The sequence below is a fragment of the Bos indicus x Bos taurus genome, chromosome 17 (assembly GCF_003369695.1).
Source record: "Bos indicus x Bos taurus breed Angus x Brahman F1 hybrid chromosome 17, Bos_hybrid_MaternalHap_v2.0, whole genome shotgun sequence".
Classification (NCBI taxonomy): Eukaryota; Metazoa; Chordata; class Mammalia; order Artiodactyla; family Bovidae; genus Bos; species Bos indicus x Bos taurus.
In genome coordinates, this window is record NC_040092.1 from 18,356,755 (window position 1) to 18,371,546 (window position 14,792).

The 14,792-nt window shown below is 42.3% G+C and overlaps 1 protein-coding gene across 1 annotated transcript in view; it reads left to right on the forward strand.

The window, feature by feature from the left end:
- Positions 1 to 3,611: 3,611 nt before the first annotated feature.
- The window catches only part of PPTC7 (PTC7 protein phosphatase homolog), a 45,253-nt gene continuing 34,072 nt past the window's right edge, over positions 3,612 to 14,792 (forward strand). Inside the window, exon 1 of the mRNA XM_027566800.1 lies at positions 3,612 to 4,176. Within this exon, the coding sequence (XP_027422601.1) occupies positions 3,945 to 4,176 (232 nt within the window). The 5' untranslated portion in view covers positions 3,612 to 3,944. The remainder of the gene's footprint in view (positions 4,177 to 14,792) is intronic.

A 14,792-nucleotide genomic window follows, 5' to 3' on the forward strand; every position in this document is an offset into this window, starting at 1 on the left:
TTGTTATTTTATTATTATTGGCATATTTAGAGCATTTAGTGACCCCCCCTTGTTGTCGCCAGCATTAAGCACCCTCAGCTTAGCATACAAGACCCTCTGCTGTAAGTCCTAAACTACATTTTTTTTTTAGTAGAGATACTCACATACCATAACATTCACTCTTTTAAAGTGTCCAGTTCATTGTTTTTTAGTACCTATAAAAGGTTACGCAACCATTACTAGTAATTCCAGAACATTTTCATTACCCCCAAAAAGGAACCCCAAACCCATTAGCAATCATTTCCCTTTCCCCTTCCTCCCAGTCTCTGGCAACTACTAATCTGGGTTCTGTCTCTGTGGGTTTTTCTGTTCTGGACATTTCATATAAATAGCATCATACAATGTGTGGTCTTTGGGGACTGGTTTCTTTAACTTAGTATAATGTTTTCAAGGTTCCTCTATGTTGAAGCATGTATCAGTACTTCATTCCTTTTTATGCAAAGTAGTTTCTAAACTATTTTCCTAGTTCCATTTCTCATTATTCCTCATACAAACCCTAAGGTTGAGCTGCACTGGACTACTTGCTCTTCTTCAATCACACTCTGCGTTTGCTGATTTCCCATTTCTTTTTCTTGGAATGATTATATCTCCTCAGACCTCTGTCCATGCTCTTGCTCTGGCTTGTGCTCAGTTGCTAAGTCGTGTCTGACTCTTTGCACCCCATGGACTGTAACCCACCAGGCTCCTCTGTCTATGGGATTTTCCAAGCAAGAATACTGGAGTGGATTGCTATTTCCTCCTCCAGGGGATCTTCCGAACCTGTGTCTCCTGTGTCTCCTGCATTGCAGGCAGATTCTTTACCACTGAGCCACCTGGGAAGTCCCTGTCCATGCTGGCCTCTCACGTGCCCTGACTATTCTTCCATCCCAGTGGGTCCTCTTTCTCCTCCTTACATGCCTTTATTTCAACTGATGGTGCTTATTTTCTCTATACATTTACTTAATTTTAACCCTCTTTGTCAATACTATAACTGCTATGAAGGCATCAGTGTTTTTTAATCTTAACACAGAGCCTCAGACTTAACAAGTGCTTCCCAAATATTTGTTCACTTGCAAGGCATTGATATAACTCAGTAGTTCTGAACTAAAGGCAATTTTGCCCCCTAGGGGCATTTGCCAACGTCTGGAGACATTTTTGGTTGCCCCAACTAGGGGGTGAGTGTGCTATTAGCATCTAGTAGGTTCAGATCAGGGATGCTGCTAAACACCCTTCAATGTGTAGGACCACCCCCTCCCACAAAGAATTACGTGGTTCCCAAATGTCAATAGTACCAAGGCTGAGAAATCTTGCCATAAACTAATTAATTCTCTTTTTGAACAGGTTAGTAAAAAGAAATCAGAGATCAGTGTACCAGTCTGGCAGAAAATCTCATTAGGGAATTCATGTCTTTTTTTTCTTTCTTTCTTTTTTTAGGAGCTGGGGGTGACTCCAGTGCAAAGCTCTTTCCTAATGCCATAGAGGTGCCCTGGGAACACAGATGGTATTTTCACCACTTGCTCGCTTCTGAGAGTGACAACTGACCTCCCAGGAATCCTTGAAGTGCTAGGAATGTAACTCTGTTAAGGAAGAAAACTCTTAGGGCTTTTAAAGTCTAGCAAAATGTCACAAGTGAACTGTGCTCCGGGGGAGGGCAGGGGAAGGTGTATTTTTTTTTCCAAGTACCCTCTCCTGGCTTCCCCACTATAGTGAGACTTTTCAGAACTGGCTCTGGAATAAATGATTCAAGGAAACCTGAGGCCTTGTCTCTTCTTTCCAAAAAGAGCAAAGGAGCTTTGAGAAAGGATTCTGTTCACATTGTGCTCCAAAAAGCAACTCATTTGCAGAAAACTCATTTGCAGGAAACTCAAGGCACTGGTGTCATTTAACTGTGAAAACAGTAGCCCCAACAGAGCAGAGGTTACCCAGCATCAGAGTCACATCTTATGTTCCTGCTTATCTCATCCAACTGGTTCCTGTGACATGGAAATGAGGAAATATATGTCCTGAAAATGAAAAGGTAGTAGCAGTCTGTGGGAGTCTGACGAGGCAAGGAATAAGGGTTGACATGCTATTTTAAAAAGTTTGTCCTTGGGGTAGAATTACCTGACATCCTGGCTGGGATTTGGTAGTGGTATGTGCTTAAAAGAACAACCTTTAGCATGGCTGGCACAGACATAAATGCCAAGCTGAGGATCCACAAGGTTCCACCCCCTTCTTCTGGGCACTCTCTAATTCTTGTGGGCCATAAAAAAATAGCAAGGTGTGACTGCATGCCTAGAATCCCTCTATCTTTTATTCGGTAAATGAATCTTTTTTTGTCTACACATTTGACAAAAGACCACTCATTGTGTGAAGTGGTTTGTTCAGTCCAATTTTGATGAAAACCCTTAAGGACAGAAACATATAGAGTACTTAGAACACCATGAACCACAAAAGTATTTAATGATGACAGTAATTGGGATAATGGAATGTGCTTTGAGTGGATGGTTGGCAGTCTTTAGATATACTTAAAAAGGTGTAAAAGAGATTTATTTGTAGATTGACACAGGAATCTCCAGAGGAACTATAATTCTGTCAAAAAGCTGGAAAACCCCAATGCTTCTGGGTGATAGCAAAAACTATTTCAGATTAGATCATTTGCCTCAAATCTGTTTTCATTTCTGAATCCATTCATTTAATCATTCCTTTATTTGACAAATGCTATATTTTATTATTAATATTTATGGTTCCTATTCAGTTATCCCTTCTTTTGTTCAATATTTATAGAAATTGTATCAGTTGTAATAATATAGTGGCAAATGATCCTTGCCTTTAGGGTGCTTAGGATCTAGTGAAATAGGCATTCATTCATTTATTAAAGTGTTTATCATGTGCCCATATGTTCTGGGGATACACTTAAGAAAGAGCACAGGTCACTCAAGAAATGGAATTAGATTCAAGTGGATGGAAGGGGACTTCCCATGGTGGTCCAGTGGTTAGGACTCCATGCTTCCACTGCAGGGGGTGTGGGTTCAATCCCTGGTGGAGGAGCTAAGGTCCTATTCACTGTTTAGTGCAGCAGCCCCCCCCCAAAAAAAATATATATATATATAATAAAAATAAATATAGTGGGTGGAAGGCAGAGCAAAAGCAAAGGCCTTGAGGCACCTGTGAACATGGCTACAGTCCAGTTAGTGGACTAAACCCGTCCCTAAACCCTTCCAATATACAAATGCTAGAGGTGTCACTAGATTTGTGTACTTCAGTTTAATATATGTGTTACAGAAAAATCATACGTGACCCGATTAATTTTTTCCAGGTTTTTTTTTTAAAGGAATAGTGGCGTTTTCTCTTCAATGAAAGCAGGGGAGAAAACTTTCAAACAACCCACTTGTAATTCTCCGCTTTTTAACTTCTGTCTCGCGTCTGGGAACTCCTCCTAGGTCCTTGAAGCTAGGCAGTGAAGTAAAAGAAGCGACTACAGCCTCCGGACTACAACTCCCAGGAGATATTGTGACCACATCCTCTGCGCAAGCTCGACCTCTGTGACTGCATAGGGCACCGAGCCGAGGAGGAGGAGGCTTGGTCCTAAGCCGTGGGCCGTGGGCGGGGCTATAGGCGTGGTCATAAGGGGGGCGGTGCTGCCGGCGCGGCCCGGAACACGCTAGTGGAGCGGAAGATGGCGGCGGCAGCGGTGGCTGCAGCCGGGACCCTAGTCGGGCTGAGGCGGAGGAGCCGCCGGTTCTGACCTCGCTCTGGCTCCAGTGCGCGCGGCGGAGCGTGTGCAAGGCCCCGCGCGTCGGGCAAGGGCGGCGGCGGTAACTGCGCGCCGCCTTGAGGAGCGTCCCGGCGGCGGCTCGGCTGCGGCTGAGGAGAGAGCCGGCTCCGGGCCTCCGCGTCCTCCTGTTCCCCGGGCCCCCCGCCTCCTCGGGGGGGCGGCGGCGGCGATGTTCTCGGTCCTCTCGTACGGGCGACTGGTGGCCCGCGCCGTGCTCGGCGGCCTCTCGCAGACTGACCCCAGGGCCGGAGGCGGTGGCGGCGGCGGTGGCGGTGACTACGGGCTAGTGACGGCCGGCTGCGGCTTCGGCAAGGACTTCCGTAAGGGCCTCCTCAAGAAGGGCGCTTGCTATGGGGACGACGCGTGCTTCGTAGCCCGGCACCGCTCAGCAGACGTGCTCGGTGAGTGCTCGGCCGGGTCCCCTCTCCCCAGCCCCGGATCCGCCTCCTGGGGACTCCCCTGCTCGGGGCTTTTCTAGCTCCTCCAGGCGGTAAGAGGAGCCAGTGAGCCAGTAGTAGTTCATTTGTACGGAGCGCTTACTAGGTGCCAGGCGCCGTGCCAAGCGCTTGAAGGTGCGTTTTCCACTTGATCAACCCCATTTTAGAGATGAGGAAACTGAGGTGCTGAGCGGTGGAGCCACATGCTCAAGGTCACACACCCTGAGAATGTGACCAGTTTGTCCGAGTCCGGAACCGCACTGTTAGTCACTTGTCAGTGCCAGCCCCAGACGACCTCGTCCCCTTCCCCGGCGACACCTGCAGGCTCCGAACCTCGCTCATTCCCTCGCTCCCTTCCTCCTCCCTCTGCGTCCCCTGGGGATCCCTGCTTCTTCGAGCTCCTGACGCCTCGGCCCGGCTATGGGTTGCGGGCTCCCGAGCAGACTGGCTGTCGTAAGCCCCACACAGCTCAGCCGCATTCTTTCGTCGCCTCGATCCAAGACCAGATCTCTATCCTTGTCGGAGTCTCGCAATAGAGGCCGCTGGCCTGGTAAAAAATCACTCGCAGTGCATTCTTCCAACTGATCTTGGCCACTTGAGGTCACTTAGGGTGGAAGAGAGTCTCCTTGACCCAAAATAGAATGGTCAAACCCTCTTCTCCACTGCGGCCAAGAAAGCCTTGAGAATTGGTTAAAGCCATTTCAGGCCACAGGTGCTTCGGAGGGCCTAGTCCAGTTATATCTTAGGGTTTGGGAGTCTAGAGTTAGAACTTGCAGAAATGGCTAAATAGAATTCAGAAGCGATCAGAAACTTTATCATCATGCATGTCTTTGGAGGCAGTGTGTATGCCATAGACTCCTATGCCATTTAGATCTCTCTTAATAAATAGAGCACTTCCTGTGAAATTGAAGGACACGTTGTCATTGAACTCAAGTTCAAATGTCGCTTTGTTTTCACTTCTCAGGTGAGATTGAGCATTTTGACTACTTTAAATTGCATATACTGAGCCAAAGCTTGACATTGGAACACAAGGTCCTGTAATTTTATGATGATAATTACTTTTTAACTTGGTCTCAGAATAAGTCTATTATCTTTGCTTTTACTCATGTACTGTGTATGAAGATAGCACTAGAAAAGTTGTTTTCAGTTTAATTTATGAAAGACTCCATTAGGTAGGTTGAAAAAATCATTTAGTGTTTAGGCAAAGACTCCTTAGAAGGGAACTTGCAAGTTAAAAAAAAATTATTATTAGATTATAGTCGATGTACAATGTTCTGTTAGTTTCTGCTGTACAAAAGTGAATCAGATGCACATATACATATATCCACTGGTTTTTAGATTCTTTTCCCATATAGGTCATTACAGAGTACTGAGTAGAGTTCCCTGGGGGAACTTGAAAATTGAAGTCATACAAATCCACTCTAAAGTCACCCTGACTAAAGGTTTATTTCTTTATTTAATTTATTTTTGACTGTACTGGGTTTTCCTTGCTTCACGCAGGCTTTCTCTAGTTGCCGCAGGCAGGGGCTTCTCTTGTTGAGCATGTACTCTGGGCATACTGGCTTCAGTAGTTGAGGCACATGGGCTTGGTAGTTGTGATGCAGAGGCTTAGTTGCTCTGTGGCATGTGGGATCTTCCTGAACGAAGGACTGAGCCCATGTTTTCTGCATTGGCAGGCAGATTCTTAACCACTGGACCACCGTGTGTTTTCATTACAATCGAGGCACTTCACAGTTAAAAGCTTGTGACCTGTTCTGCTTTTTCAAGTTGCAGCTGCTGCTGCTAAGTCACTTCAGTCGTGTCCGACTCTGTGTGACCCCATAGACGGCAGCCCACCAGGCTCCCCCGTCCCTGGGATTCTCCAGGTAAAAACACTGGAGTGGGTTGCCATTTCCTTCCCCAATGCATGAAAGTGAAAAGTGAAAGGGAAGTCTCTCAGTAGTGTCTGACTCTTGGCGACCCCATGGACTGCAGCCTACCGGGCTCCTCCGCCCATGGGATTTTCCAGGCAAGAGTACTGGAGTGGGGTGTTCAAGTTGCTGGTGTAGTGCAATAGGATAGAGGATATTGAGCCACTAAGGTTCCCCCTTAAAAATCTGCATGTGCTGGCTTATGTGAAAGATCTGTGATTTGATTAATGATTCAGGGGATAGTTTAATGTGTCAGATGCCTATGCTGAAATTTGACTTGAAGTTTTTTGAAGGCTACCATCTTAATGGAGTGGGGTATTCATAAGGATATGTGAAACTTTGGTCAAACCCATTTTGAAAAATGTATAAACATACCATCCTGGCAGAAACCCAGCCTGGTTTGGTCCTCAGCTTTACCACTCTGTGATCTGTGGTTTTGGGCAAGAGCCACTCAGCTCATACCTGATCCTCAGAAACTTCTATCATATATTTTCTTTTTGTTTTGAAAAGATAGCACTCTTTGTTATTTTTCATCTCAAATAGTGGACATTACTTCCCATTCTATTCACATGGTCACCTTCAGTAGATACGTTGTTTTATATCTGGCGCTGAAACCAGTGGTTCTTAACTTTGCTTGGTTCACTGCAAAGGCTTTCTCCCTCCAGAAATGTGCATAGAGACAGAATTTTGCATAGGCCTTTGGGGACTTCAGAGACCCCATGAAGTACATAGAATCCACCTATGGGCCACCTAGAGGTCCATCTAGAGGTCCTTGGGTGGTGCCAGATTAAGAACTACAGCTCTGTAGCCCCTCTTGAAAGGAATGTTCCTAGACTTAACCAGACAAATGATGGCTTATGTGAACTAGGGATGGTCTTTGGCCGTATTTGACAAAGAGCTGTTTTGAGAGAGAATTGTATGCAAATCAGGGAATACAGGTTCTCTAGGACTGTCCTGTGTTGGACGAGTTCTTCCAGAAAGCCATCTTGAGAGCCACCTGATACAGCTTCTGAGTTGGCCTCATTTGATCTTTGGTTTCCACAAACCAATTCATATGATGGTGACTTCTCTATTTTAGTGACACCATCCCATTATAGGCAGATCTGGTTAGCTCTTGCTGTGGAAGACGTAATGAGTCTCAGTGAGTTTTTAATACTGCTTTTTACTCTGGAAGTTGGAGTTGTAAGCTGAATTGCATCAAAGACTATGTTGAGGGCGTTCCCTGGTGGCCTAGTGGTTAGGACTCAGTGCTTTCACTGCTGAGGCCCAGGTTTGATGGCGGCTGAGTCAGTAAAGAATCTGCCTGCAGTGTGGGAGACATGGGTTTGATCCCTGGGTTGGGAAGATCCCCTGGAGAAGAAAATGGCAACCCACTTCAGTATTCTTGCCTGGAGAATTCCATGGACAGAGGAGCCTGGAGGGCTACAGTCCATGGGGTCCCAAAGAGTCAGACATGACTGAGCGACTAACACACACACCACAAGGGAACTGAGATCCCACAAGCTACATGGAGCAGCCAAAAAAAAAGAGGCTGTGTTGAATAATGTTACGTTGAACCCCAGTGCTTTGAACCTTCTAGTTCTATAGATAATTAGTTTTCTTTGGGTTGACACTATTTATTGCTAAGTTATCTGTGCAACTCACTGTGGTCATCTAGGACTGTTTGGAATGAAAGCTGTTTATTTCTTTTTGTATTAGAAAGACAAAGCAGTTTTATTTCTGTAATTTAGAATTGATCTGTCCTGTTGGTCATGCAGTGACTAAAAGTACTTGCTGCTTTACAACATTTTTGTAGAGTCCCACTGGATTTCTTTTAGGAAAAACCAACTATGGTGGGTGTGGTGAGACATAGGAACCACTCCTATCCCCTGGAAAGTTGGCAGAGGTGCTTTCTCTTGATTAGGTCCAACAGGAGTAAACCAGTACCGGCAGGAGCTGTGTGCACTTTTCTTTTTCCTTCTTCCCTGTGACTAATAGTGGGTTCTCTTGTTACTCTATGCGGTGTGGTTGCCTAAGTACATAAAAATATGGGAGCTGCCTAGTGTGTAATTGCTGGGCCTCTCACAGCCCTAAGCTACTTAACAATAGAATCAAAGACTGTTGAGGGTTGTGAGATTTAGAAACCTTGGAATCCAATTCTTTCATTTTACTGAAGAGAAGACAGAAGTCTGCAGAGGGTCAAATGACTTTACCAAGGTTACTCCATTAGGAGTAACCCCACAAGGTTACTTTGCCAAGGTTAATGGCAGAATTAGGACTAGCACCAAGATTCCCTGTTCCAGTCCTCTTTCTGTTACACCACTGGTTAAGTGTTCTTGACAAGATAGGTGAGTTCAGAACTGGTCTGTCTTCTGGTACCGTTAAATCATTCTGGTAATGCTTTTCTCACTTAAGGGTGTGTATGTACTCCTTTATTCATTGTGTGACTCATAATTAAAATGTAGCAAAAACTCCTCTGTATACTAAACCACAGTTTATTGAAAAAAAGATAGCATGGTGTAGGCCATCTAAGTTCTGGCTTTGAGTTGTATTGAGTTGTAAAGTTCAGTTAAGTTCAGTTGCTCAGTTGTGTCTGACTCTTTGCGACCCCATGAATCGCAGCACACCAGGCCTCCCCGTCCATCACCAATTCCCGGAGTTCACTCAGACTCACGTCCATCGAGTCAGTGATGTCATCCAGCCATCTCATTCTCTGTCATCCCCTTCTCCTGCCCCCAATCCCTCCCAGTATCAGAGTCTTTTCCAATGAGTCAACTCTTCGCATGAGGTGGCCAAAGTACTGGAGTTGCAGCTTTAGCATCATTCCTTCCAAAGAAATCCCAGGGCTGATCTCCTTCAGAAAAGTAATTCTTGTAAAACTGGACGATGTTTATTTAAGCTTGATTAACTTGAAACTTTAAGAGACTTAAATTTAAGAAAGTAGGGAAAATCACTAGACCATTCAGGTATGACCTAAATCAAATCCCTTATGATTATACAGTGGAAGTGAGAAATAGATTTAAGGGACTAGATCTGATAGACAGAGTACCTGATGAACTGTGGATGGAGGTTCGTGACATTGTACAGGAGACAGGGATCAGGACCATCCCCATGGAAAAGAAATGCAAAAAACGAAAACGGCTGTCTGAGGAGGCCTTACAAATAGCTGTGAAAAGAAGAGAAGCAAAAAACAAAGGAGAAAAGGAAAGATATAAACATTTGAATGCAGAGTTCCAAAGAATAGCAAGGAGAGATAAGAAAGCCTTCCTCAGCAATCAGTGCAAAGAAATAGAGGAAAACAACAGAATGGGAAAGACTAGAGATCTCTTCAAGAAAATTAGAAATACCAAGGGAACATTTCATGCAAAGATGGGCTAGATAAAGGACAGAAATGGTATGGACCTAGCAGAAGCAGAAGATATTAAGAAGAGGTGGCAAGAATACGCAGAAGAACTGTACAAAAAAGGTCTTCACGACTCAGATATTATCACGATGGTTTGATCACTCACCTAGAGCCAGACATCCTGGAATGTGAAGTCAAGTGGGCCTTAGAAAGCAGCACTACAAACAAAGCTAGGGGAGGGGATGGAATTCCAGTTGAGCTATTTCAAATCCTGAAAGATGATGCTGTGAAAGTGCTGCACTCAATATGCCAGCAAATTTGGAAAACTCAGCAGCGGCCACAGGACTGGAAAAGGTCAGTTGTCATTCTAATCCCAAAGAAAGGCAATGCCAAAGAATGCTCAAACTACTGCACAATTGCACTCATCTCACACGCTAGTAAAGTAATGCTCAAAATTCTCCAAGCCAGGCTTCAGCAATATGTGAACCGTGAACTTCCAGATGTTCAAGCTGGTTTTAGGAAAGGCAGAGGAACCAGAGATCAAATTGCCAACATCCACTGGATCATAGAAAAAGCAAGAGAGTTCCAGAAAAACATCTATTTCTGCTTTATTGACTATGCCAAAGCCTTGACTGTGTGGATCACAACAAACTGTGGAATATTCTGAAAGAGATGGGAATACCAGACCACCTGACCTGCCTCTTGAGAAACCTATATGCAGGTCAGGAAGCAACAGTTAGAACTGGACATGGAACAACAGATTGGTTCCAAATAGGAAAAGGAGTTCGTCAAGGCTGTATATTGTCACCCTACTTATTTAACTTCTATGCAGAGTACATGATGAGAAACGCTGGGCTGGAGGAAGCACAAGCTGGAATCAAGATTGCCGGGAGAAATATCAATAACCTCAGATATGCAGATGACACCACCCTTATGGCAGAAAGTGAAGAGAAACTCAGAAGCCTCTTGATGAAAGTGAAAGTGGAGAGTGAAAAAGTTGGCTTAAAGCTCAACATTCAGAAAAGGCTAAGATCATGGCATCTGGTCGCATCACTTCATGGGAAATAGATGGGGAAACAGTGGAAACGGTGGCTGACTTTATTTTTGGGGGGCTCCAAAATCACTGCAGATAGTGATTGCAGCCATGAAATTAAAAGACGCTTGCTCCTTGGAAGGAAAGTTATGACCAACCTAGATAGCATATTAAAAAGCTATTTTTAATATTAAAATATATTGTTAAAAGATATTTTAAATCTTTTATTCAATATTAAAAAGATGTTACTTTGCCAACAAAGGTCCGTCTAGTCAAGGCTATGGTTTTTCCAGTGGTCACGTATGGATATGAGAGTTGGACTGTAAAGAAAGCTGAGCGCCGAAGAATTGATGCTTTTGAACTGTAGTGCTGGAGAAGACTCTTGAGAGTCCCTTGGACTGCAAGGAGATCCAACCAGTCCATTCTGAAGGAGACCCAGTCCTGGGTGTTCATTGGAAGGACTGATGCTGAGGCTGAAACTCCAGTACTTTGGCCACCTCATGTGAAGAGTTGACTCATTGGAAAAGACCCTGAAGCTGGGAGAGATTGGGAGCAGGAGAAGGGGATGACAGAGGATGAGATGGCTGGATGGCATTACCGACTCGATGCACATGAGTTTGGGTGAACTCCGGGAGTTGGTGATGGACAGGGAGGCCTGGCGTGGTGCGATTCATGGGGTTGCAAAGAGTCAGACACGACTGAGTGACTGACTGAACTGAACTTGAAACCTTAAACAGAAATAAAATCTAGCCTCTAGATAAAATTTTGATTGTGACCAGGAATTTGAAATGTTTCTGTGAGTTGTGCCAGTCTTAAAAGTAGTTTGTCTTGGGACTTCCTGGCAGTCCAGTGGTTAGGCCTCCACTCTTCCATTGCACAGGGCACAAAATCTGATACCTGGTCAGGGAACTAGGATCCTGTGAATCACTCAGGATGACCAAAAAAAAAATTATTTTTTTAAAATAAAAAGTAGTTGTCTTAAAGAATGAGGATTACTTGAACAATATAAAGATAAAAGTTTTATTTAGGTAGAATGATGTTTTCCAACAGTCATAGTAATTTTGATATACTTGATCAAAAAGTTCTATATCTGAAAGTGAGTTGCCTTTTTAACAAAGTACTAGTCACCTTGGAGGAGTGCTAATTTCAGCCTTTCAAGAAGCCCTCTTTTGAATTTCCCTTATCTAGATTTCAAGCTGTGTCAGGAAACCAGTCTCATCATTTATATAGTCATAATTTTCTGACAGTCAGAATTCAACCTGACCTAACTGTCAACATTCAGCCAACATGACCCTGACTGAATTTTTTTTTTAATATACAGTTCACCTGCCATGACATGCACTGTTTAAAGTGAAAAGTTCAGTAACACAACATTCATAAGGTTGTGCAACCACTGCCACTAACTAGTTCCAGAACGTATTCATCACCCTACAAGAAAACCCCTAACGATTAGTCACTTCCCAGCTCCCCTCCCTCGGCCCCTGGCAACAGAAAGTAGATTCTGACACTCTTACAGAAGGGTCTATTTTGGGCATTTCAGGTGAATGAAATCATGTAGTACGTGGTCTTTGGTGTCTTACGTTTTTCACTCAGCATAAAATTTTTAAAATTTACCCATATTGGGATTTCCTGGCAGTCCAGTGGTTAGGACTTTGCCTTCCAATGCAGAAGATGCCAGTTCAGGCCCTGGTCAGGGAGCCAAGATCCCACATGCTTCATGGCCAAAAAAACCCCAAAATATAAAACAGAAGCAGTACTAGAAGATTTACTTACACTGTAGTGTATATTCCTTTTTATGGCCGAATATTCTGATATGGGTATGCCACATTTAAAAAAATCTGTTAATGGACCCTGTGTTGTTTCCACTTTTGGGCTGTTGTGAATACAGCTGCTATGACACATTTATGTATAAGTTTTTTTGTAAACATATTTTCTGTTCTCTTGGGTATATACCAAGAAATGAAATTGCTAGTCATATTACAACTCTGTAACTGTGAGCAATATAGTTGTCTTTATATATCTATTTTATATAGTTCTAATATAATTATTACTAGAGGGGGAATATTTTTTAAATGTCAGCAATCAGATATATATGTTCTGAGATCAATCAGTACTTTAAATATGCTAGATTTCATAATAATCTATTTGCTTTCGAGAGAAAATTGTGGAATGTTAAGGAAGTATGAGAATTGTTGGCTCAGTAAAAGAGCCTTCCAGGACTCGTAAAAACAGCAGGGTTTAAGAAGCTGCAGACGAAAAAATAGCCACTGATTAGTTGGTCTTCGACTCTTCATGGTATTCTCTCATTCTGTAATAGATTACAGGGTTAACAGAGGAATTTTGCTGTTTGTTTCTTAAATCCTGTTCACTGATATTTTTCTCATTTTGCTACATAGGTATATTGTACTTTTCATAAGGTATAAGGTGTATTTTTAAAGTCGTTTTCTCATTTGTTACACTGTCTGAGAGAGCTACTTTTCTTTTAGTCAGTCTCTAATCTAGGAATTCTCAAGCTTAGGTTTTAAATTTTCCTAACTTACCAGCTTCTCTCTCAATTTGTTAATAATCTCCTTAAAGGAATCTGGATGAATTTTTTTTTTTTTTAATAGAGCAAGTAGTTGCATTTTAAATGCATGACTTAATACTTTTTAGAAAATATACTTTTGTTAAAAGGTTTTAAATTGTAGCAGAAGGTAAGAGGTAGATATTAGCTGGCTGTGCTGTGGGTGTTTTGGGGGGAGAGGAGTTGAGGGAACCTGGATTAGAGGAGGCTGTTCCTGAACTTTAGCCCTGCTTTCTGAAACTGGCCAATACATGACCTGAATGGTTGCAACAGTGTCCAAACGGAGTTTGTACTCCTGTGACTCAAGAACCACTACACCAGGTCAGAGTATTTGACCTACAACCATGTCCTTTGAATAAACGCTTATGTCAAGTTCAAACTAAATGTCAAATTCATTTTATAAAGGTCTCTGTGCCTTTTAGAGAGGCCTTAACTGGGACTTTAAGTCAGAATTTTCAGGAAAATGCTTTGGAAAAGTAAGTTGCCAGTTTGTTCTGTCTAAAGAAGTTTTACTTTTCTGTCAGTTGAAGAATGGTGTGCTTTCTAAGTTTGCCTTTCAAAGCTAGTGTTAACTTTTGGTCTCATTTTAAGAACTGGTTACCCATATCCTAATTTTTGTCATTTGTATTAAATTCAGTTATCTGTCTTGTTTGAGAGTTGTCAAATATTTTTAAAATCTGTTTTCTATCTCTCTGAGATCTAAAAGCATTTGTTTCCTGTTATTAAACCGTTCACACAGTTCATCATAAATCAACGCATTTTTTGCAGAAACTGACACACTGCAGAAGGCATTGGGCTGATAACACACACTTACGCATTTAAACTTGAGTTGACAAGTGGCACCTATCTTCCAGTTTAAAATTTTAAAGATGCTAAACACTTTTGAATGGGATCCCAAACTGGATTTTAGGGGAATGCTGTGGTGGTGGGGGTGGGGCAGTGAAGGAGCAGAAACTTTTCTTTAAAGAGTGAAGATACTTCATTCTGTTTTCTCCTAATTGTTCAATATCTGACACAAAGTATGATTCAACTTACCAGTGCTTTATTCAGTGCTTTAGATTTTACAGTGTATTTTTTTTTTTTTTTTGCAGAAATCAGCTGCCAGATTTATTAATCTATCTGAAAATAAAAATACAGCCAAACAAAAAGTAGAATAAGAACAGAACTTAAAAAAAAAAAAACCCTTTAGATACATTTCCCAAAAGAGTTTATAATGCAATGTTTTGAACCCTTCTGTGTTGGAAATATACTTAATGTTGGCCAATTACTTATTTTATTCAGTGAGTTACTACCATAAACAGCAAAATATATAATTTGTCCTTAAATACTATATAATCAATACCAATTCTTCCTTAATTCTTTAAAATAGCTCATAGTCCGATTCTTTTTCACTATCAAACTAGAATTTTTAACAGAATAAAAGAAAATGAGAGAAAAAAGAAAAAGTATTCTCAATATAATTTTCACTTGGATCATATTTTAAAGACCTACTTCAACTTCTCCAAATGTGTCACTTCTCTTTCCAATAAAATTTTTTATGTTTTATCTTATTTAATCTTTTAAACTATGAGATAGTTGCTCTTATCTCTGCTTAATCTGTGTCTGTTTACTCATCTATAAAGTTGACTCATCCGTAAGGTTAGTACAGCTAGTATCAGAGCTGGGACTTGAACCTAAGTTTTCTCTTTTGAATCTAGTGCTTTTAAATAAATGATTTTGTTTTGTGCTTATAAAAAGCAACACATGTTCTCA